The 26,859-nt window shown below is 27.6% G+C and overlaps 1 protein-coding gene across 1 annotated transcript; it reads left to right on the top strand.

The window, feature by feature from the left end:
- The first annotated feature begins 90 nt into the window (after nt 1-90).
- LOC126839051 (anaphase-promoting complex subunit 1) lies at nt 91-23,552 on the top strand. The gene is made up of 33 exons (XM_050573988.1): nt 91-203; nt 335-397; nt 1,706-1,870; nt 3,082-3,319; nt 5,388-5,482; nt 5,592-5,748; nt 5,818-5,951; nt 6,034-6,167; nt 7,004-7,114; nt 7,195-7,428; nt 7,497-7,683; nt 7,759-7,925; nt 8,924-9,125; nt 11,999-12,059; nt 12,137-12,597; nt 13,474-13,626; nt 13,691-13,858; nt 14,253-14,424; nt 14,503-14,777; nt 15,849-16,033; nt 16,701-16,935; nt 17,027-17,189; nt 17,274-17,636; nt 18,499-18,625; nt 18,692-18,913; nt 18,971-19,172; nt 20,387-20,622; nt 20,690-20,953; nt 21,030-21,168; nt 22,199-22,390; nt 22,447-22,633; nt 22,711-22,836; nt 23,279-23,552. The coding sequence occupies exons 2-33, from the start codon at nt 374-376 to the stop codon at nt 23,362-23,364; spliced, it is 5,865 nt and encodes a 1,954-aa protein (XP_050429945.1). The 5' UTR covers nt 91-203; nt 335-373; the 3' UTR covers nt 23,365-23,552.
- The last annotated feature ends 3,307 nt before the right edge of the window (nt 23,553-26,859 follow it).

The following is a 26,859-nucleotide window of genomic DNA, read 5'->3' as shown; positions in this document are numbered from 1 at the left end:
TTGTTATTGTACATTTGCCTACACTGCATTTTGTTTACTGTTGTTGTGTTCGAGTTTTATCAGTTGATGTTTGATAATCAGCGATTATATTGGTTATTCGGTATTTCATCATTTTTAAATTTTAAACACACGAAAAATGAAAATGTGATAGCGGTTTATAACTATCATAATATGTTTTGTCACTGCTGAAATCAAATAGCGAGGCAAGTATACTGTATATTATTATTCTTTAATCATGAGTTATTTACCTATTAGTCTGCTTCTTATTTTTGATTAATAATATAGTATATTGATTTTGATCTTTATTCGTTTTGTTAATTTAAAATTTTCATAGATATAATCAAATGCTTTAAATCTGGATGAATATAACGCTATGTTGGCCGCCACCAACCCACAAGTAAGTCAAAAATAAATTTCAGCATAAAAGTCGTGCAAATTACCATAACATAATCTATTGTTTTGTTTTTAACTTTGTCGTTTGTTACTCTCAAACTATTGGCAAGTTTAATGTTTCACTTATAGTTAGTTAAAAACATTCTGTAGTATTTTATTTTTATTTTTGTGCAATTGTTACTATGATTTACATTTCTATGAAAAATTACTTAGTATTCACTGTATGCTTAGATTGTTTTAAGATTTCGTTTAATTCCTAATGTATTATGTGTATAATATATTGTGTTGTTATAAAAAAAAAAAATACTAAGGTCTGATTTCACCAACAGTTTTAATCACGATTATCAGTTAACAGCCTGTTTAACGATCTAATTTTTGGCGGTTAACAACTAACCACAATCAAAATTGTTGGTGAAATCTAGGCGAAGTGATAAAACTATATTCTTGACATAAATGCACTTTAACAAGCACCCTTTTTTTATCAGCTTGTAGTGTTTTGTACCCTTATTATGAATCTGAAGTCTAAAATTGGCGAACTCCTCCTCCTCCTCTAGTTCCAAAGTTATAGCTGCTTGAAATTTGCATATTTCCCCGTGTTTAACAATAGACGGCAGTTACAGCCACACTGCACCTCTGTTTGCGACGCAAGGCTATGTCAGGCTAGGTTAGGTTTGGTCTCGTTAGGTCGCTGACGCTCCTCGAGCGGTAGGTTAAATTAGTTTAGTCGTTTAAGCAAGCTATTTTTCCTTCGGGGGGTTTGGGGGTGTTAGCTCCCATCTAACGAATAGTCCCTAAAGGGGCTTGATTCTGCTCACAAAACCAATTAATAATCCCAAATTTCTAGCGTTAAAACACACCTACATATAATTTGTTTTACACATGATTTTTGAGCAAAAATACTTAAAATGAAAACAAAAAGATTTTAGAGACAATATCCTATTTTTTTTTTTTTTAAACCTAGTATTTATAAATCACATTTATTTTTACTTTCTTAAAATAACCACAATTTTTTTTATGGTATTATTTCTACACTCAGATCTCTGAAATGTTTTTGTCATACAATTTTATAATAGATGTTTTTGCTCTAAATCCACTGTGGACCGAGTGAAACACGTTTTAGTTTCATTACACTATTTATTATAAAATGTGGTTTTTTTTTTACTTGACAAAACTATTAGTGTAATGACATTACACTAATATTATTATAATAACATAGTCAAGAAACCATCTCATGATGGCAGCGTTGGGCCTTCATGGCCCGTTAAGCTACATGATGATGATGATGAATATCATAGTATATAAACTATTACAGGTGTTCATACCATTTGGGCGGCAACATGTGAAAAACCGATTCATTGGCGAGGTAACTACTCCATCAGTTGGTTACTATGATCGGCCAGAACTTCATTCCGATGACTTTTTATTAAAGAAAAAAAAATCCAAATCTTTGAAATTGGAAGAATTGGACAATCAAAGAGTACGTATACTTCCTGCTATTGTGGTTACTTTTTTTATTGAAAGTTTTGTTTTCAGGCTTTAAAATTAAAAAATTTTAAAATCTGACTTGGTACACCAAATAATAATTTCAGTATTTTGATAAATATTATTATTTGTTTCTTTAAAATACCTTTTATAATTTTCCTATAATTATACCTACATCAATTTGTTTGTATATTTTATTACACTCGACGAGGAGGAGTGGATGAGTGGAAAAGGTGGCACTCAAAGGTTCCATTCAATTTAAAAATATTTACAAATATTTAGGTGAAAATAAAAATTGTTAGAAAAATGTCAAAAAAATAATGGTTTCATTAAGCTTACACAAAAAATAGTGATTTAAACTCGTCACCAGATGATCTCATGTTTTGGTCATATATCATATTTTATCAAATACAATAAAAATAAAGGGTTGAAGTTTAAAAGGGATTTAAGTTTTAACATAGGAATTTGATACTTGTGCACAAACCAATGCATAACTTTTTTCCTACTCCTTAGTTTGAGCTGAAGGTTTGATGGTTTTATAGCTTGGAGTCTGCTGAATACATACCAAATACACATACACCAAAAAACGCCTATTTTTGTTAAATTTTTCATTTTCTGTTACTATTTTGACAGTTCTGAACTTTTAGGTATAGTGTATGTGTTCAGCAAACTCCAAGCTATAAAACCATCAAACCTTCAGCTCAAACTAAGGAGTAGGAAAAAAGTTATGCATTGATTTGTGCACAAGTGTCAATTTCCTATTTTAAAGCCCATTTAAACTTCAACACTTGTAAGACACATGTTAAAATTAATATTTTTCAAATTTTTTTTTTTTATTGTATTTAAAAACTTTTTAGGGGGCGTCAAGGTTGAAATTCGAAAATCGACTTTTTAAGAACCACCCTAATACATATATAGACAATCTTTTTCATCTTAAACAAGTTTGCTACTACATTAAGCAACATGGGAGCATTAAAACAGAGAGTAACTCAGGTTTTGGAAATGGGATATGGTTTCACTAATAGTTTTCTCATTCTAAATGGAACTCTATAAAGGTGATTTCCTATACTTGGGCCATTAGTCCTATTATTGGTTATTGGATTATTGGCAATTTGAATAATAGATCCTTAATCCTACTTATTCTAACACAAATTTTAATTTAATTCATTCTTAAATTTATTTGACATCTATTTGTTGTGTTAACAGAAAGAAAATTTTGTTCTAAGAGAAAAAGATGGCGCTGAAGAAGAATTATACGTGAATGGTAAAATAGTGGTACATAGTAGAGGAAATGCTATTAAATCTATTGCAGATAAAGATGATTATGCAACAAGTAGCAGATCACTTATTAGTACCTATACATTGGAGACTAATATTAGTCATGCATTATGGAGTAAATTTAATATATCTCCAGAAGATAAATTGAATGAAAAAGAATCCAGAGGTTTGTATTTGTTTAATTTTTCCTTATGTAAAACTTCATAAAGTATGAGGAATGCGTTAAAGCATTCGTGGATTGATATATCGGATATAACATATTGGCGTAGATATATCCAAAACTCTTCCAAATGGGTCATAAAGTATAACTACATAGTCTACATACATTTTTATTCATCATTTTTAATGACATTTATATATGTTAATAGATTAGAAAATATTAATCTGTATAAATATTTTAAAAGTTTAAATATTAATAAATATATTATGTACTTTATTTTTAATATTTATTTATACAAATGTTGATCTGTTAATAATTAATTACTTACTTAGGTTTTTGAAAAACTATATACCACATTTACAAAACTATGACTTACTGATTAAAGGATAATAAGATAGCTTATTCAATATCCCCTTAATAAACCTGTTTGTGTGTTTTGATGCTAATCTGGGAAGATTTCATTCCATAATTATATCTTTTTGTGTGTCTATGTTTACACCCACTGACATTCTGGAAAAGCTAAACTGATTTCCTTAAGTAGCATACTAATCAATTAGAAAACATATTTAGGTGGTACCATAATGGTCACAAGATAAAATATAACTCGAGTCCACTACATTAAGAAGAAATTTGATTGTTATATTTAATATACATTTTAAACCCAGCACAGTTAAAATAATAGTATGAACTATAACTATAAAAGCTCGCATAGTAATAGGTTAACAACATTTGTGAGAAATAAAATTAATATCATTATTTTTTATGCAAATTTGTGTATAATTGGAGATAAGAATAGGTGTATAGTGGTTAGTGACCTTTGGCCACCTTCTGGCTGTACTGGCTTTTATTATTAAAATGGATATTAAAAATAAAATAAAACAACAAAATAATTTTTCCACCCTATATTACATGTTAACGTGATATTTCTTAGTTACCTGTACAAAAACACCCTAAAATGGAATGCGCTGAGGGGTGGCTGCCCTCCCTGCACCCACGGTAGCTACGCCACTGAGCTGATAATACCTAATTACTATTAAACAGAGATGGGCAAAATGGATTACAATCCGTGATCGATATTAGATGGATTACAGATTACTCGAAATCCACGATTAATAAAAAAATTGGATTACATTTATTTCAGTAATCCTAAATTTTTGGATTAAGGATTAAATTTAATCCAGTAATCCCTAGTTAACGGATACGGATTACATTATTAATCCTGTAATCCCTAGCATACGGATTACGGATTAAATTATTAATTTAAGATTTTTGTTTTATTCCAATTTAAGGATTATTGTTTTTTTTTCATTCCAGTTATCCAAAACATTGTACTTAAATAATAATTTTTTTTAATTAAAATGTATTTAATTCATTTTTTTCTTTTATGCGGAGCTGGGAGGTATTGTTATTACAATAATGCTTTTTATTTTTACCCAGAGAAAACCTAAACCGCTGAGCCGATTTCTGAATATAAAAAGTCTAAAGATTTAAAAATTTTAAATGTAAATTGTTTACTTGATTATGTTATGATATGATAGTTTTCAGATTATAAAATTAAACAATAATAACAAAATAATTTATTTAAAAAATTTAACAAATTGACAAAAAAGGGTTGTTGTATAAAATGTGTTTAAGCTAGATAAACTTTGTTAAAGTACCTAGTAGGGCAGAGTATACTAATTAATTATTATTTGTAATCCATTAACCAGTCATATTTGAATAACGAATTACTTGGATTAATTAAAAAATAATCCGGGATTACAGGATTACTTTTAATCCTTGATGGAATAATTTTAATCCGTATTGGATTATTTGTAATCCATAATTCTGACGTATTGGAATAACGGATTATTTAAAAAATAACCCAGTAATCCGGGGTTAATAATTCTGTCCTTCTCTGCTATTAAATAATACTCTACATCTATTATTAGTAAAATAAATTTGCAAATTTATCAGTAAAAGTTTTAGCATAATTTTATAAATAAATTTAAATGACAATACTAGAATTCTTCAAATGTTAGATATTTTATTTTAAGTGTTAAAAATTTTATTAATATATTTTTTAATTACTTAGAAAAACTTGTGCCATGTATATGTGTAATTGATGCAAAAAAAATTAGTTTATTTTCTGAAGAAGGAGATGTTTGGCATACGCCACTCTATTTTAAAGTAAGTCAATGTTTATAAATATTTTCTTATTCTTATATTTTTTTTGATTCTTAAATTACCATATTTATTAAAATTGGTGTTCATTAATGTAAAGATAAATGTTTTTAAGGTGACGTCAGTTTGGAATACAAGTTTTGGTATATTAATAGAAAGAGATTCAGGAAATGTATCTATTGATATGACTGGAAAATCATTACCATTGCCTACAATATATTCTTTGAGCAAACCTTTAAAAGAAGTTTTACCTTTGTTTTTATTAAAACAAGGTTGTTAAATTGTATAGTATGCTTAATTTTAAATAATTATTTGTTTACAAATTTTGTTTTTATGTTTAGGAAGTGTATTGCAATATGCTAGAGATTGTTTAACAACTATTGTCTTTACTAGTTCTGAACTGAATATCTGTATGATGTATGACATTATAAGTGGTTTACACAGTGTATGGAAAATTAGAAAACCAACAAATGAAGTAATAAAAAAAATAAGATTATATTAAAAACTGTGCCATTTTTTTTTTTTAAGCATAAGTGTTGTACATGAATTTTTTTCAGGAATTTAATATTATGTGTGGTCAAGATTCAATATGTTCTACTGCAACAAACCCATCATACATTCCTAGCAACAGTAATCAAGTTCATGTTTTATCAAATTCATTAGTTGCTGGGTCTGGATTTCTAGCAGATAGGTAATAAAATTGAAATATATTAATTAAAACTAATTTATTTTTAAATTTAAAATGAATAACGAAACTGAAAAAACAATTTTGAAACAAAAGCATTAATTTTAATTTGTCTTGTGAATTCAAATTTAACTTCATACAGGATCCGGCAAAATACCTCCTGTATTTAGAGATGGCGCTGTGTGAGTTGTGGTGGTGGTACAACGATGTAGGGGGTATCGATCGATAGTGGTATACATGCCATTTCCTCCAACCTAACCTAAACCAGTTTGCTAGGAACCATGATGAAGGGGAAGTCTGGTTCCAACAAATTGGAGCCACAGCTCACACTTCGCGGCGTTCACTTTTAACTTTCGTAAAAGGCTATAACTCTGCGTTTCATTTGCGGTGTAATGGCAGCCACTGCCTGGGTAATTGTTTTCTTAAGTCGACAAAAAAAAAATCACACAGTGATGAATTGGGTAACCTTGGCGGTCAGGTGATGTCCCCTCTCAATAAGAGAAGACGTCCAGGAAACAAAACAATTCTCTCAAGATTGCTAGTGAGTGCTGCGCCGCGCTGCAAAGTGTAAGCTGTGGCTCCGTCTAGTTGGAACCAGACTAAGATCTCAATTTTCTAAAGAAAACATAATTATCGACTATTTAAGTACATTTTGTATAATTATTCAAATGTATGTAACACACAAAATACCACAACACAATGATTTTAACAGCTTTGATAGCAACTTCAAAAATAACAAAAGGAAATTCTCAGGCCTAATAAATATAATTTGATTCTTAGTCTATAAAAAAAAAGTCAAATTTTGTTTTACAGTTTAATTAGTATGTATAAATTTAATTTAGGGTATCTCATGGTCATCCTGTAAATTCAAGTCCGTTCACTTTTAACAGTAGACGTAGTACACCTAACATAATGTCACCATTTAATACGTTAAGTCCTATGACTGGAGTCAGGTAATATTACATTCTAGTATAGTTTACCCAATATAATAAATAATTATTCTAATTATTATGAAATAAATGTACATGTTTAGCCATTATAACTCACTAATTTGGAATAGTCCTTCAAATACATCCAGAAGGAGCTGGCGCCCAAATGCTACAATAACAGCTAATAGCCAAACATACAACACTCCATCATCTATGTCTCGCATAGTAAATGCTAGACTTGGCCATGGTAGTATGTATATTGCAGACAATAACTCAAAGCCTGTTAGTCCCGATATTTGTTTAGAATACATGTGGACCGAAAACCAGGGCACAAATGGGTAAGTATTGTTTAAAAATATATTCCTACTAAATGGTGTGATTCTAATTAATATTTATTTATGATTAGAAATCAAGAAATGAGTGCTGCTACAAAAGTATTTGTTGCCTCTAATTTTGTTAAACAACATTTTCTGTGTTATCTTATAACTTCTAAAAACCAGTTGATGTTAGTTGAATTGAATGGTCTTGAAAATAATGATATTATATTAGGAAATTCAACAGCTATATCTGCTAAAGATGCTGAATACCTTCCAGTAAAAATTAATTTTTATTATTTAAATAAATATAATGTTATAATACAAATTTTTATGTTTTTTTTTAAATTTTAGTTATTAAATTTAACTGTGATAATGGATTGTCAAAATAGTGTAACATTGTATTCTGGTATATCAATTATTGGATCTGTTCAGTTGGGAAGTATGGCTTCAGTATTTGATGAGAATACTTCATATTTTACAGCAACCAATCGATCGGCAGCTGAAACCCCTCTTGTAAGGTAAATGTCCTGTCAGTCTCTTGATTATAAATTTTAATTAAAATCCAAAAAATATTCATTTAGTTTGCTTTTCCAAAGATTTTAATACAATAATACATCACACTATACTTTTTAATAATACTTTAAAAGGAAAAATTACAGAAACTAAATATAATAAATAAATTTTAAATAGTTTATATATATCGATCATGAAATAAGTCAAAATCAACTGTATTATTACATCAACTGTATTACTTTACAAAGTAATTATTATTTCATTCCACTTTGGAGGGGTAAAGCATAACCATAATTAGCGAAATGCTGGGCATCCCTTCACATTTTAATAAATACCAAAAAGTTTAAAAAATTTATAATTATACATATTGCTATTTATCGAATCACAAATAAATTACAACTATGTTCCGTCTTTTTAAATAATGCCAAATCACAGACTACACTAAGTTTTTGAAATTGAAAATACCTAATTAACCAAATGATAATATAATATAATATACTCTATCCCATGTATGAACTATAGTGAGCAGAGACAAAAACACATTATTTTCGTATGTGTCTGCGCAGCCAGGAGTATGACGCGTTTTGATTTTGTCTAGTCTAGCTCTTATATGGGAAGAGTATAAAAATGTTTATAAATTGATCAATTTAAATCAGAGTCACTTGTGGTTTTACTATATAATTATAAGAAACCGTGTTCACAATAAAAAAGAACACTTATAAACGTACTCACATATTTCGGCGACTAAGTTGACATCTTCAGAGCTAACCGCAGACCCTGTTTATAAGTACATTTATAAGTATTTTTTGTTCCTCAATAGAAGGGTTACCTGATAATTTTATGTTTATAAACTGGATGCATAAACAAATAATAATGGCCCATTGAAATAAAATCTGTTGATACATATTCGTGTCAGCAACACTGAAAATATCAAATTAAAAACTTATTCTTTAAATATAATAGATATAATTTTTTATTATTGTTATTATTATTATGTATGAAGTCGGAAAAGTTTACTGTCATCAACAAGAAATGAAGATATGCAAACTAACCTAAATATGAATCATTTCATTTCATATTGTGAAAATGAAACACAATTCATGATACCTAGTGAAACACCTTATTCAGAATCGGCTATTAATTCATTCAAATCAAAAGTAGATATTAAAGGTTTAAGAGATCCAATAGGATCACGTATTACATTGGTATGTATAATAGTAAACCTGTATACTAGTGAGAGCTTAAAATTGTAAATTAAAGTACAAATCAAAATATTTACCAATAAATCATTCAAGAGTGCTTAATTGTGTACATTACAAAAATAATAATATGTATATTTATAAACAAATAGTTACCTACACTTAAACACAAAACTGAGTTTTAAAAATATATTTAAACATTGTATTGTTGTGTTTGTTGATTAACTTTTACATGATTTATGTAATGGCTATAAAATATAATATTAATTTTCATTTTAAGAAACAGTAATGATAAAAAATAAGTTGTCTTTATTATACTTCTAGTAATTAAAATATATATTTTTTTTTTTATTGGGGCAAACTTAACGTCTAGCGAAGTATTATTATATAGAGTATGCTATTTACTAAACTAAAAGCTATGTATGCTATGTATAAACTAAAATTAAAATGAATCATTTATCGTATCAACAACTGTATTTTAGCTAAACCGAAAAAAAATAGCCTTAATTGATAAATAGTTCTTAATTTTAAAGTCCTCAAGTTTATAATGAAAAAAAATGTATTTTTTAATAAAACAAACAATTTGTTTAAAGTTATGATACATAATTGTTATAATGTTAATACCACATTTACACTTTCGTGCTTGTGTTTCGCCTTGTCACTTACCTTGTCATTCCTTTGACTTATCCCCAATAAAGTGCTACTGGTACAAGCCACGAGCAAATGTCGAGTGAACCGATTAAATGTGTAGATGCGGTATAAAATATTGTTAGGAACAATCAAGAGTTATTTGATTTGGGTTTTGATGTTAATATTTTATCAAAGACGACCTATTTTATAACATAATTTTAACAATTTAACTATCTACTTACAAAAAAAATAAAATGTTTATTACTGTATTTATTTTTTACATTAAGAAAAGCTAATTTCCCTTTTTGATTAAGATAATCCAGAATTGTGGGGTTGGGGCATAGTGGGTAAAAACCATATTGAGATCAAAAAGGTCAAATGTTTTTAAGTATTATTATAACTGTAAGTTATAAAACCACTTATAAATAAATGTTTTGATGTGAATCTGTAGATGGTAGAAATATTAATTATTGATAAAAGCTTTGTCAACAATAAAAATACGTTCAACATTGTAATTTTAGTATTAGCATGGATACAATAAGTGTTATTTACCTATCATTTTTACTCTATGGTCATTCCTAATAATTTGATGACATTCGTACCCATATATCGTATTTAACATCTCATAACATTTCTTAAATTAAAAAAAATGTTAACTATAGGTATTTCAATAAATTATATGTGCTGTAACTCCATTCTAGTTCTATCTTCAGTCTAATTTTCAGACCTTGAGTCCTAAAACTATAATAAAAAAAAGTGAAATAAAAAACAAGTTGCCCCGCCTTCTGAAGGAAATTGTTTATGATATAGTTTTGCTTTATGTTGATAGTACCATTGATTACAAATATTAATATTTAAAACCAATGATGGTACTATATCTAAATAATATTCCCTATAAATTAGAAGCTAATACAACTATTTAAAAAAAAAGTAATGGCATGCCGTAGTTTTAAGATAAAAATGTAAACTTTTTGAGTGTTTTCTTGACTTTGAAAGGGAAGGGGTGAACTTTTTAAATTTTTTGCTCAAAAAAGTACATGGTACGATTCCTGATATATACTACTTTCTACTTGAAAAAATTGATTCAAATGTAATTGTATCCTCCTTAATACTAATAAAAGTACAATTTAAAAACACATTATTGCCTTTAAAAACATTTTTATTGATATTTAATATAATTACCATCTACAGATTTGTCTCAAAGCATTTATTTAAAAACAATTTTATCACTTTCAGTTATAATAGTTCTAGAAAACCTTTTCCACACCAAAAAGCCCTGACTTCACTGTTCTGTTTTTTTTTTATTAGTTTATTTTTATAGAAAAAACTTTAGCAACTTATGGTTATATATATATATATATATCTAAAGAAATAAACATTAACCCTTAACCATAAAAATAATATACTATGTGTATACGTATTTCGGCGCTTATGTTGTCATCTTCAGCACAAATGCCAGATGTATAGGTAGTTTTATGGTTTAAATATTCATTTCTTTACTTAGTTTATTTTACTTTTATATAATAACACCTCTTATAGCTGCATACTACTTGCAACCCGATTAATTAATTATTAAGAGTAATGTGACAAAATGTGTCCCAACAAATAAGAAAGACTCGCAATCTGTTTTACTTGCTTTCTGTTTTCCTTTTTACACCATCTAGTAAAAATTGAAAACCTTTTAAAAAAGACATTAATAATTAGGTAAATATAAAAACAAAAATTTAATAATACATCTACAAATTAAAATTTTTTAAATATATTAGTTAGATACCCATTAATAATTAATATTATTTTATATTTTATTTAAACCATAAACAACTAAAAAACATTAAAAATTTAATTCACACCAAAATAATTGTTCTTTGAAATTTCAATGAATGTTTTTGAAAAATAAAAAAGGGAAAACTTTATTTCTTTATCTATAAATACTCTTTTTAATAATATTTTCAAAATTAAGTTTAATATTATATAATATAAAGCTACATTTTTTCTTCTCTTGTACAATGTACATAGTTATAATAAATACTTACAAAATCTGCCTATTGTGTTCCAATATTTTAGTAAAGTAGTATGCAACCCCTCTAAAAGGCTTCGTACAGGAAGTAACTTAAGTTTTAAATGTAAGAATATTTTTATAAAAGTATAATCAATAGTATAATGTTATATTGGCCAAAAATAAGTTATAATATTTAAGTATCTTATTAATAGTCATTATGGAAGAATAGTAAAAAAAGTTTTTTTTTTAGATACATCTTGATGGAAGTATGATTCGAGTTGAATTTCCAATCATAAGTTCTTCTCCATTAGGTTTGTTTAAAATGTATTTATCGTTTGTAATATATGATTGAAATAATACTTGTATGATGCTAATTTTTTTATTTTAGTTACCAAATGTTTAAACGCTTTGAAAACTATTCTTAAAAAATCTGTTGTTATGGATTTAATGACAAAATGGTACACAGTAAGAAATGCTCCAGGAACACAAAAAATATCAAGTAGAGAGGAATGGAACCTGTTTCTCCAGATGATGCTTAGATTACTAGGGTATAATTTGGAAGCATTATCATTAACTCAAGAATCATTAAACACAAATAATGATACTCCAGCTAAATCAAAAAAACAGAGAATCTTGGATGTTGGCAGTGATGAAGATTGGACTTATATGCTTAAATCACCATTTAGTCTCACTCAGGGAAACAAAATAGCAGTTACATTGGGATTAAAAAATACGTTTAAGAATTTTCAATTGAATGAGAATTCCTTCGCCAATATTAATATTGATACTAATGCTCTACTTTTTCCATACATCTATGACATCATATTTTCACTACATTTAGTATATGAAGTATGTATATTTAATTTTTTTTAGCAAGCTATTAGGTCAACTCTTAAATAATTGAATTACGTTTTGCGAAAATATTGGGGGGGGGGATAAAAAGGATGTCATTTTTAATGTTTTGGGTTATAACTTAGAATTAAACCTAACCCTACAGTAAAGTTTTGGTAAAATATAAATGATATCTAATAACATAGGAAAACTTAAGGGTTTGCTGTTTTTCAAAACATCATTTAATAATATTTATTTTATGTCTTCATAAATTTACTTAATAAAGATTATGCTTATAACTATTTGTTATAAATTGAAAAAAATCACCGACACTGTTAATTATTAGTCTGGCCGACATCCCTGTCATTTCAACCCTTTCCCACCTTGTCACAAATAAAAATGTCACAAATTTTCAAGAGCAGGAGTAGTAGAATATTTACTTGAGTGTTTGACACAATGATCATGAAAGCCTATACATTTTTTGGATGTAAAATGAAATTGCTTAAACATGTACGTGTTGAACATGTAATCTATTTTTTTATACATTATTTTTATAATTGTTTGTTAGAATAAATAAATTAGCATTATTCGTTTTAATATTTCTAGTTGTCATATGAATAAAAAAAAATATATTTCTAGTCTGCACATTCATTTTTATTTTAACCATTCTTATAAGTAGATACTTATTTTTTATTTTAAAAACACAACTCTTAAATAAGGCACATGGTTACCTCAGATATCACTTGACACCTAGTATTAAGTTATATCCCTCGCTACTTGATTCCAAGTAAGTGTAACCCCGGGAGTTTTAGTTGCAACCAATCATATCTTTTATCACATGTACAAAAAAAATCTTGTTTATAAATAATGGTTATAATATATTTTTTTTTTTAGGATCTTAAACTTAACACAATGAAAGCTGACTCATTGCCAATGATTGTAAAATTTTTACATCAATTGGCCACTGACTTAAAATTAGAGGAATATGTATATCATTATTGGAAGGATTTTCCCCTACTTTGTTACAGAAACAAATTATTTAATGGAGTAAATAACTATAAACATTTTTGTCTTACGCTCGAGCTACTCAATAACAACATTTTATTTTCAGTTCAGTCAGATAAGTGATATGGACCTTAAAATACTTAACCTGCCAACATACTTTAAAAAAAAGCCCCCTAATATTTTTAGACTGTGTTACTTGTTGATGAAATATTACAAAGCTGACCCATATCCTTGTATTCACAATATAAATAAAAGATCAATGAATATAATTCAGGTAAGAAATTTAGTAATGCTTAAATATTTTAACATGAATAAGTGGCTTGCGCTATTGTAGGGATATAACTGTTAACTATTTTTTTATATAAATTGTTTTAACTTAAAATATGTTTATATAAATATATATTTTATAATATTAACCTCGTATATGCAAAACACATTAAGTCCAAAATAATTGTTTTTTCTTTCTAAATTATTACTATTACAAAAACCTATAGAAAAATAGTACAGTGCTTCTTATCACCTAATAATATAAAAGAGGTTTTAACAATGATTTCCAAAGAATTTTTAATTCCAACTTAGTCAACTTTACAATATTCTCTACATGGGTTGATGTTTAGATCTTAGTATGTAATATCTGTTTGTAGTATAATATATAATTTTATTTACAGATATATGGTTTATTATGTTTAAAGAAAAAATCTCATTTAGAGGCTCTGATTAACTTTATAAATCCTATAGGCCTAACTTTATACAATCAAAACACAGTTACATTAGACAAAATGAATATGAAATGTACAGTATCGAAGTGTTACCAAGCTACTTTATTTATGTCTAAAATTGGTAATATTTTATATTATTATAGTATTTATTTATATTTTAATATTTTATTGACTATTACTATTTTTTTTATCATTATAGGAATCAATCAACAAACTTTATTAACTTTTCCAACTGGCATTGCAATATTATTATATGAAATTATCGATAAATGTAGAGAAAATCCACCAACAAATTGGCCAAAACCTGCTTACGACCTAATTATGCGTGAAGATTTGGCATCTCAAACATCAAACCAGTTGACTAATAACGATAAGAAAAAACACATTAACATTGAAAAATTAATAGATTTCAGTGATATTAATGAAGGTGAAAGTGGTGATATTAAAGATGGCATGGAAAACCTCGATGACGAAGTATATATTTAAAAACATATATTAAATTAATTTTTATTTGACTTTTGGAAATATTTAAAAACAGTTGTAAATTCTTTATCAACTTAATACCAGTATTTTATCATTTAGAACGGTTTAATGATTTACAAAGGGTTTGGAACTGTTTACTTTGATTAAACCATTTTCAAAATCAAAACTGTTTAGTTTTAATTGTTTCATATTAACATAATATGTAAAAGACTATTTTTAAATGTATGCTTTAAAATACAAATTTTAATAATTTTGTATATTTTCGGACAGATTAAGGTTAAACCATAATTTATTAATTTGTATGAATATGAATTATTCATCTATGATTCTGAAAATATTCATGAAAAAACCTTCACATAATCATCAATGTAATGAAAAATTTTTCAGATACCAATTGACTGTTGATTCACTCAAGCTTAGCAACCTATGTTCGCTTCTTATTTTGTACAGAGTTTAGTAATTTACCAAGGTCAAAGTTTTTTTTTCCTCAAAGTAAACATCTATATTCTATATATTAAACGACTGTAGGAATAAAAAAAATAATAGTACTAAAAATATATAGTATTTTTTTTCTTTCTTTTTTTCTTTTCTTTTAGATTGTTAAACAAAAAATGTATAATAGTAAACACTATACGTTATCTTGCTAGACAATGTAAATCCAACTACATAGTCTGTAAGTCTAGCGCGGTGGTACCGAAAAGGCGTCCCCCGGTACCAACCGCGTTTTAAGATTTTCGTTCTGGTCAAGTGCCCTATTTGAAGTCGAACTATTTTTCCCACTTATATCACGATTTTAGTATATAGATTACAAGAATATTTTTAATATTTTGAGAGAATTTATACTTGCTCTCTATTCATATATATGAAGGGCATAAACCTAGGTTTAATTCACTTAAAAATAACCTTTACAGTAATAATCTTAAAGTTGTTTTTTTTTTTACACTAAACACTATGAATTGTTAAAGTGTGTCTTGTCTGAAAATTGATATGGGTTCTTTTAATTTTAATTATTAATGTGTTTAACAAGTATGTAATAAAACAAAAACTTAATTGTGTTTATAGGTTATGAAACTTTTGTGGAACAAAGATCATCGTTTAACTGATGTGAGAAATTTTCTGCAGTCCTGTCATCCTGTGACTATTGGTATCAAACAACCTCCAGAAGCTAGTGATCATGATTTCATTGAAGAGCAAGAAAAATATTTATATTCAATATGCTCAAGAACAATGGCTTTACCTATTGGGCGGTAATAGTAATAATAATATAATTACAATAAAAAAATAGTTTCTGTTATATTTTGGGACATAATAATTATGTAATTACTATGTTATCAATTTTTCGATTAGCGCATTAACTTAATAGGAAATGTGAATTCCCGCAAAATTTAAAAAAAAAACACTGTTGCTAACTCAATTTGGTCAAAATGTGGGATAGGTAGTTTTGCTTCTTAGCAACAATATAGATGTATGGAAACTGGCAATGAAGGGCAATTTCTGCGTCTTTTAGGAAAGAGGTTTCCTAATGAGAATTTGCTATCTGGGATGGAAAACTACGTGCCCATCAAACAAAACAGCCTGACTAAGTGTTGAACCCGTGACAGTGAGCGAAAACATTGCTACTTTATTCACTTGGCCACTTGCCTGTTTATATTTATAAATTTTATTTAGCCTAAAAAAATCAAGATTTTTTTTCTATATAAATTACTTTTTACATTACTTTAAATTTAAATCTCCATTATTTAGTTTTAGCTAAAAGTGTATTGTGAAATCTCAAGTAATAGTATAAGCATTAGTTTTTGTATTTTATAAAAAAACAATTCATACTCTTAAAAAATATTGATTTATTCTTCCATAGGATCATGGTGTATTCTTCATTTATAACTTGGTTATTTTTTTATGCTTTCATATTTTTAGAGGTATGTTTACTATGAGATCTATTCAACCCGTTGTTACTGAACCTCTTCCGTTGCCAAAACTTTGCTTGTCTGGAAGAACTCCCCGCGGAGCCGCTGTTGAACTCAGTCATATTGATGTTGTTCCCAATATGAACCTTTGGCCATTATTTCACAATGGTGTAGCTGCAGGTCTACGTATTATGCCCTCAGCTGATAATATTGATTCTACTTGGATTCTATATAACAAACCAAGAGTGAGATATTTTTTACATTGAACATATTATGTTCATTATAACATTTGTAAATATGTGTTACTGTATGTGATATTATTAAATATATAATTAGAGTGGAGCTGATGCATTACCAGAACATGCTGGATTTCTTATGGCACTTGGTTTAAATGGCCATATTACCAACTTAGCTACGATGAATACTTATGATTACTTAAGCAGGCCACATGAAATGATAAGTATAGCTCTACTCATCGGATTAGCAGCAGCCAAAAGAGGTAATTATGAGTTACTTTAATTTATGAATTTTTATTTTTAAACTGTATTTCATATAACTTTTTATGTATATATTTATATATAAGGAACTATGGACACAGAATTAACGCGTATGCTGTGTATTTTCATTGAATCGTTGCTGCCTCCTACCACTATTGAGTTGGATACAAGTCAAAATCTTCAAATAGCAGCGTTATTGAGTATTGGTCTCTTATACCAAAAGACTGCCCATCGACACATAGCAGAGGCTCTTTTGTCTGAAATTGGCCGCCCACCTGGACCAGAAATGGATAATAGTATTGATAGAGAATCATACTCCTTAGCTGCTTCACTTGGTCTTGGTTTAGTTGTTTTAGGAAAAGGATCCGATGTAGTTGGTCTTAGTGATTTATCTATTGCCGATATGTTACATTATTATATGGTAGGAGGACATAAGAAACCTTTAACTGGTAAGTTAAACAAAACTATATTTTTAAATCTCTTAGACAAATTGAATTCTTAAAATGTAAATACATTTGAAATTTGTATTTATTAATATACAAAGGAGTATGAAATGCATTTCAGCTATAATTTACATTTTTTTTAACCAAAAAAGGCCCAGTAGGGATGTTGAAAAATAACATGTTTTGATCTCCGAAAAGCTTGCTATACTTGTATAAGATTTAATAAAAATTTATATTTTGTCCATTTCTTTTATTTGTGGGTACCTAACAATACACAATAAATTACCAATAAAAGCACTGTTTCTAGTAAAGTGATTAAAAATTAAATATGAATATTTTGTTTTACCCAATAGCATATAGTTTATTTTAGTGTATATTTATGACATGATGTATGGAACCACATACATCCATTGATCAAGTGTGTGCACAGTTGCAGCTACTACTGCACCTGAACGTGTTCAAATGGACAATTAAAAGCGCCACTATACATTTTTTTGTTATATATCAATAAATATAATACATCTATATTAAATATTATTAAGGCGAAAAAAAATTAATTGTTACTTAAAGAATTAGAACATTTTTTTTTAGTTAGAAGAAAAAAGTAAATTAATTAATTCAACAAAATTTGTCTTTGTAAAAGACAACTATTTATTAGTACCGACTCGTATTGAATCTTATGCTGCATCTGAAACTTAAGTGTGCGCATGTCATAAACAGTTGGAATATATGTCTCACTTTTACTGTATACTTAGTTTTCAACATAAGTAACTGCAAAATTAGTTGTTATTGTAGCTATTATGTATAACTATACATCATTAAATTCAAGTGATATCATAGTTTAATAGTATTGTTTTTATGTATTTAGGAGCACAAAAAGATAAGTATATTAACCCAAGCTATCAAATCAAAGAAGGTGAGATGGTAAATGTTGATGTTACTTCAAGAGGAGCTACATTAGCATTAGGAATGATGTACTTTAAAACAGGCAATTTGTAAGAAATTATATTTTATTGTAATTAATTTTAAAAAATATTTATGTAAATTGATTACTATTTTAGAGCCATAGCAAATTGGATGAGTATACCTGATTCACCATACTTATTAGATTTCATTAATCCTGAATTTATATTGCTAAAAATGTTAGCTAGAGGCTTAATCATGTGGGATAGTATTATGCCAACCAAAAAGTGGATTGAACAATTTGTACCTCAATCTATTCAACAATATTGTTTGGTGAAACCAAAGCCAGGGATGGCCAATCCTGATTTAGAAACTATTAAGTAAAATTAAAATTAAAATGTATACAAATAATATACTAAAATTGGTTTGTTTTTCAGTCAAACCTATTGCAACATTGTAGCTGGTTGTAGTATGGCAATGGGCTTACGTTTTGCAGGAACTGCTAATGAAGAAGCTTTTAAGACACTTTTATCATACTGTCAGATGTTCATATCATTATGTAGCAAATCAGTTGCCGAACTTTGTGGTAAATCAACCATCGAAACATGCATCAATGTTACTCTCTTATCGTTATCCATGGTAAATTGTTAATATTATTAATTTATCATATTCTGATAATCAACTAGCTGCCTAATGATAGAGATTTATTTTCTACTTTATAATAATATATATATATATATATATATATATGGGGCGGCATTCTGAGTCAAACCTCGCTGTCATCGGCCCGACCTTCTCAAAATTTTTCTGAGGAGGTCGGGCCGCGTGGTTTGACATATATATATATAATAGTCCTATGTGTGAGAGATACAGCAGGCTGTGACGTACACAAAAAAAGTATAAAGGACCAAAATAGTTAAATTAAAGATAGTGATGCTTAGATGGTGTAAGGTCAACTAATTAGTTTATCGGTGGACCCATGTGTAGTCCACCAATTGCCAGGCACGTCACTCTACTGTTATTACTATATAATTATTATTAATTAACACTCAGCTCCAAGTGGCTGTTCAACATGCACTCCAATGGGTTTAGACTCGGTATAGACTTAAAAAATTAATATTCTGAAAAATTCGGGGAACTCTGACAACAAATAACCAGGATAGCCCTTAAATAAAATTTACTGATTCAATCACTCACAATAGATCAGAGACTTAATTCTTTCTGGTCTGTAATATCCATTAACTTATATCTTCAAAAATGAAAAGAAAAAAGATCTACAGAACAGCGCGTATGATATTTTTAAAAACATTACCATAGGTACAGAAGTATACATATGTGTAATTCAATAGTATTATTTTCTTCACAGTGGGAAAAGTTTGTAATTTGAAGTCATTCTGCACCAAATAAGGTCTACTTTTTTTATAAATAAAGATGTTTATAAACTTAAAACCTCTTATTTAAGGAAATTTAAGGACACACCTATATTTACAAATTAACTTTCTTTCTGTCGTTTCAGTAGTCTTACACCTTCCATCCTCAAGGCTATGTTCTTGGTTTGATGTTTCTCGTACTATTGTTGTATGTAGGCTAAACCAAACATAAATGACAAATTTAGTATAAATCATATAATATTATATATATATTTACATAATTTCACAAATATTTGAATAATAATAAACACACAAATATTTGTGAAAATTCACAAATCGCTTAAATAATTTACATTAACTTCACAAATTTAACTTGTACCATTTGAATATTTGAATAATTGTATACACTTATATTTTCATACGAACATGAAATAAGAAGTTGTAGTTATTCTTTATTAGTATGTATTTAGAATTTTGTGTTAGGTGATGGCTGGTACAGGAGATTTAGAAGTATTGCGGATATGTAGATACTTAAGATCAAGAGTAAGTGCTTCACCGCTTAGTGTTATTACTTATGGATCCCACCTAGCTACACACATGGCATTAGGATTATTGTTTTTGGGTGGGGGAAAGTTCACTCTGTCTACATCCCCAGAATCCATAGCTGCACTCATCATAGCATTTTATCCGCAATTTCCAACCCACAGTAATGACAATAGGTATGAACTACAAAGATTTTTTTTATCTACTTTTTAAATATTATACTCTGTTAAAAACTGTTTATAGGTACCACTTACAGGCTTTTCGTCATCTTTATACACTAGCTGCTGAACCTAGAATACTAATACCTAGAGATATAGATTCTGGTGATTTATGTTATGTTCATTTAAAAGTTGTTTTCCTTGATACTAAATATTATAAAAATCAATTTTATACCATCAAAGCTCCATGTTTATTACCTGAATTATCTTTATTAAAAGAAGTGCGTGTTGAAGATGAAAGATATTGGTCAATAATATTTGAACGTGGACGTAACTGGGATACACTTAAGTAATAAAAAATTCAGGAAACAAATTAAAAGTTATTTCATATAAATTGTCATCATATATTTATCTAATTATTTTAGGAACATGTTAAATAATGTAAATAGTTTGAAAGTTAAACACAAAGCTGGTCATTTATCATACACGGAAGACCCAAATGGTTATAAATCATTAATGGCTCAATCTCATAGTTCAAATAATTTTACCTCTTGGTCAGTTTCTGTAAGTATATTTTATTGCATTATTTTGTTTTTATTACTATTATTACTAACAACAGCAGGATCATAGGCAAACCCTTTAATTACTGCTGTAGTAGTCCAAGAGTTAAGCAGTTCATATAATAAACATCTCTACAAAAAATGTTTTCCAATTGAATGCATTTCATCCAGGACAAACAGGTATAGTGTTTTACACTTAAATTTTTTGTAGTGTTAGTGTATAATAATAATTTTTAAAAATATATATATAATATATTAGGGTAGTTCAAATTTTCCCATTTTTGGTTTTTTGAAACTGGCACCCCCTTAATTTTTAAATTACCTATAAAAACGTGAGTATGCCATATTTTAACTGAATTGAACGATAGGAACACGTTTTTAAAGATATTAAAAAATTTAGGGTGTGCCAGTTTCCAAATGCCAAAAAAGTGAACATTTGCACCACTCTAATGTGTATATTTTTTAAAGACTATTGTTTTACACTGGCGCTACAAAATTTTAATTAAAATAAGTTTATTTCTAAAACACTATACTGGCTTACTGCATGAAATTCATTCAATTGGAAATAATATTTTGTAGAAAAAAGTTGGGGCTCGTGGTGATTTGACACAGGAATGCGATAAAACAATTTGAAATATTAATTAAATTTGGTAAAGGTCTACCCATATTTTTAATTTCTACCTATTTTCTAATGTGAGAAATGCAAATTTTAATTTTAAAATTTCTCGCACTGAGTTCATATTTGATATTAATATACTATTTATAAAAATAAACTAAACGTAAATAATATAATCAAAATAAAGAATAGTAAATAGTCATTCTTTGTAGCAGCATAGATTAAATATACTATAGATAAACAATGCATATGGAACAGTTGATTTCCTATTAATTTTAATAAAACAAAAAGCTTTTCTCCAAGTTTTGCTTTTGTAATTTATAGACCCTCAAAACTCATCAGTTGGCTCCGCTACACCCTGTGTTTTATACACCATATATTTTTTTTATACTAAAATTAAAAATTATGTTGTTTTTAGCCTGAAATGATTTTTGGATTTTCATCAGATCCAAAAATAATTCAAATGGTTCGTTACTTTTTGAATTTGCCTAAGGATGGGAAAAATAATTTACAAAACAAATCAGTTATACGACAGTATGCTCAGATATTGTTTAATTCTGTTATTCATGATAAAGTTTTTTTATTACCTCAATGGATGTCAATAATCAAAGTTAGTTCATAAAGATTCTGTTTTTTCCCTTATTATATTTACAATTTATTTTTTAGACCCTTAACACATTTCCTAACCCGCCAACTAGTTACTGTTGTTGGCAATTGAAATTATTTGTGGAGTCATCATTTACAACTGCATGTCGTGAACACCGATCAAATAATAGGCCAAAATTAATATCTTCTCTAATAGCCATGTCAATAGAAAATACCTGTGAATCTACTATTGCAGATTGGGAAACAGGTAAATTTAATATTCTAATATGCCTACAGTTTATATATATATATATATATGTTTAACTATTATTATTATTTTAACAGATAATGAAAATATACTAAAAGCCTGTTGGGACACAGATAAAATTAATGATTCAAAATTAGAATTAATTAAAAGTGCTTATTGTACATTATTGGATATTCCCCATAAATCACAAGTACCGGATTTAAGTAAGAATTAGCAATTTTCTTTAACATATGATGTATTTATCATTACTTAACCCTATCCCTAAACAACAAGCACTTGCCTAAAGAATACAGTAGTATCAGGGAATAGTAAGGTCTGATCTAGAAATCTTTGTGACTTAGCGAATTTCGAAAAGATGTCATGTTTCCAAAATAGGACAGACCCGCTTTTACAGCTGATGAAGTGCAAAGGTAAACGGATCATAAAAGTTCAAAATAATACATGACAATTATTTAAAATTTACTATTCAATTAAAAAAGTTTCCACCACTTCTAAAAAATGGCCTGGTATAAATAAATTAGCTTAAAAAGTTATTTTCCTGCTATATTTGGTACAAAATCACAGTTACTATAAAAAGTTAATATGAATTAATTATTAAATTATTTATTACTAAATAAATAATTTATTTTATTCTGTAAATTTCAGAGTGCTCATCTCCTCTGGAAATGTATATTACCGTAAAGAATTTACCACTACCTGCAGAAACTATTAGTAAATTATACTTTAAATAATTATTATTTGTGTAAATAATTATAGTGTGTATGTATTTTATTATTAACTAAATAATAATTTATAATTGCATAGACCTTAGACTATTTCTAGTATATAGTAATCAAATTAAGTGTTCCCATCAAATTAATTTTTGAATGTCGGCTCAAAGAATTCACAACAATTAATGTATTAAATAATATAAAAATTACATGTATTTTTTTTTTTTTTTTTTAAGTATGATAAGTAAGTTTAATGAATTTTACAATTTTTTTTAAAAAATATTAAACACACCTTAAAAAAACTAAGCAACTCTTGTTATATATAGTAAAAAATTTAAATAATGAAATATTTAAATAAACCCTTAACCACAAAAATTACACTCTTTAACATATACAAATTATTTTTGTAGTTACAGGTTAAGGGTTTATTTAAATATGTTATTAGTTTATTTATTTACTATTAAATACATTTTAAATCGAATTATGGTAACTTATAAAATATAATTGTTTAGTACCTATTTCATTGTTTCAAACTCTTATACTTTATTATTGTTATAATATACCATGTTATAACCATTACCCACATCATATACCGGACTAGGCCCGAATAAGGCCTACTCCCAGTCACATACTCCATATGCTAGAATATAATAGAAGAATGGTTAATGCAATTTGACAAATTGAAGGTACATTTATATGCATCTAACTGCCGAATTAACTTAATCCATCTTCATTTAATGGGCATTGACGACTGTATATAAACGTGGGACTTAAAAAAATTTACCATAAGATTAAGTTAAATATAATTTTTAATTTTTATTATTTGATCAACTCATCTTTGTATTTGATTTGATATTATTAAACGACCTTAAGTTTTCAAATATATTTGAAATAATGCAAGATATTTAAAATGTGAATTAGAGCTATATTCCAGTGATAATATTTACTTTAATGCCGTTAAAAAACACAGTTTTTGCAATTAAAAAGTTAACAAAATAATAACATATTATTAAATAAGACAATAAAAATAATAAATTCTCCAAATAAAGAATAATTAACATAAAAATAAAAAATAAAACGTTTATTGTTCATAAGCCGCATAGAAAATATCGGCCTCCGGGCGAATGGCGGCGCCGCCTGTACAGCGAAGCTCAACTACCAAAATGCCTGAAGCATTCGACCCCAGATTTTTACTGATAAGAAGTTGAGTGGTGTCACCTTATCTTCTCTACATCGTGTTCGGACGGTTACACCTCAAAGAGCCACTCGACAAACAACCACCGAAAATCGACACGGAGCCACTCGACAAACAGCCACTCCAAGGGGTACCAACATATACAATATTTATAAAAAATGCACGATTATTATTCGTGTATGTTGTGCGGCTAGTATTGTTTATTTAAAGGAGAAAACTTGTACATTTCATAATTAATGCAATAAGGCTTGGGATATTTTTAATTCACTGTGTGACCTGTCTCCTGTGTTAGTTTCTTTCTCTTAAATATCAACTTATATTTGACTTAATTTACTTATAATGATAATGATAATTAATATCCAACAAAATATTGTAAGACCACTATCAAATATAATGACTTATCAGATATTCCCGATATAATGGCCGTATATCATAGACTTATAAAAAATATAACATATTTATTTAAGTACATTGTCGAGTTTCTTTCGAATTAAACATTTAAAAATACAGTTTTGAGTTTTTTTATTTAAGTTATAATCAAATCAGTTTTTATTATTGAAATTTATATAAAACAAAAACTTAAAGTATATGAAACAATACTTACAATATTATATTATAGTGATAATTAACCAACAATAAATTGTCTCTTGAGTTTGTAAAAAAAAAAATGTTTTTCAAAACATACTTACACGTTTTATAATAAGTAAAACAGAATGTTCATTGATAAAATTTCAATGAAATTATACTTTTTTTTTAAATTATTGAATACCGATGTATTATACCTATCTATTTAAAACAATACATCGTGAATACCTCATACGAAACCATTCGATACCCGACAATAAAATTAAACACATTTACTTAAATACTTTACAACTTCCAATAACACAATAATAAATTATAGTTAAATATTATTTAATTTTGTATTATGTATTTTCATATCTGTGTATTAGTTATCATGTTATATATATGCCGAAAATAATAATTCCGAAAAAAATTAGAACCAAAAATATAATATCCAAAAAATATTTAAGTCGAAAATAATATTTTCGAAAACTAGGTCGAACGTATTTTAGCTGACACTTATTATTTGAACCTTATAAGTTATAAATTATAATAGTATACGAAAACAGTGTTACGCGCGCCGTGTGACCGCGTTGTGTCTACTGTCTACACTATTTTTATAACATCTGTGATAAGTTCCATTTGTTATTGAAATATACAGCTATTTTTTATTTTGTGGTTGACATTTTTTTTCCATATACACTACCAATGCTTAATTGTTAGTATTTGTTTATACTTAGCTACACAATAGTAAATTCAAACAGGGACAACCTATGGTAGACTGGCGCCTTGCCGATGCTGAATAAAATGTTTATACATTAATGTATATTATTAAGCCGGCAGTAGTTTTTTGGGGTCTAAAATAACCGGTATGGTTCTTTTGGATCTAGATATGATACACTCATCAGACTTATCACTAATGTCCAGCTAATATATAAAATAGATAACTCCAGTTTATGTGTAAACAAGGGCAGATACAAGGGGAAGGCTGGAGTTAATAGTTTATAATACAATCTATATTAAAATATAAACCAAGTCAAACTATAACAATAATTTATGAGTAGTAAATTCATATGACTTCTTAAAAACAATCCAAATTAACTCAGGTGCTATAATATAGTATACATACTATTATCATTGATTATCATTAATCAAAGATATTATGTATAAATGCACTAACAACAAAAAAGTTCAAATGTATTAAATTTATATTTATAAACACAGATTTTCTTATTTCACACTATTATAATATACAAGTTCATAATTAGCTATAACTCAAATTTAAGTGACATGTGTATTGGCGTTATCGATTGCATTATCTAGATGTTTATATACGTGTACTTAGAGTACACAAGGGTTTCACAAAATGATTGATACTTACAATTAGTGTGTGATATTATAATTATCGTGAAGTGCGTCTCATACGGTTAAAAAGTTATTAACGAAAAGTTAATATTACTAAGTTTACTATGGTCAAGTTTATACAAACTAACGGTTGGTTTCCAACTGCGGCCATCCATCACTGATCTTAAATAATTATAAGATTCGAGCTATCAAAAAATAAATGAAATGGTTCAACACGTTGGCGGTGGCCGGTACTTAACAAAAGACTGCAAGGAAATAGTTTTTACTAAAAAAATTGATGATTTTACTGTTTTATCTATTTTTAATGTTATAAATATTAAAATTTATTTTATTATTGACCACGATTTAATAAAAAAAAAAAATTGTTTGGCTTAAGTATTCTAACAGCTTTG

This window comes from Adelges cooleyi, unplaced genomic scaffold, assembly GCF_023614345.1.
Source record: "Adelges cooleyi isolate 19-005CV unplaced genomic scaffold, UGA_ACOO_1.1 ACOO_flye_CR_arks_rails_tigmint_CR_PRNA_30, whole genome shotgun sequence".
NCBI classification, from domain to species: domain Eukaryota; kingdom Metazoa; phylum Arthropoda; class Insecta; order Hemiptera; family Adelgidae; genus Adelges; species Adelges cooleyi.
This window is presented reverse-complemented; position numbering and strand designations above follow the sequence as displayed.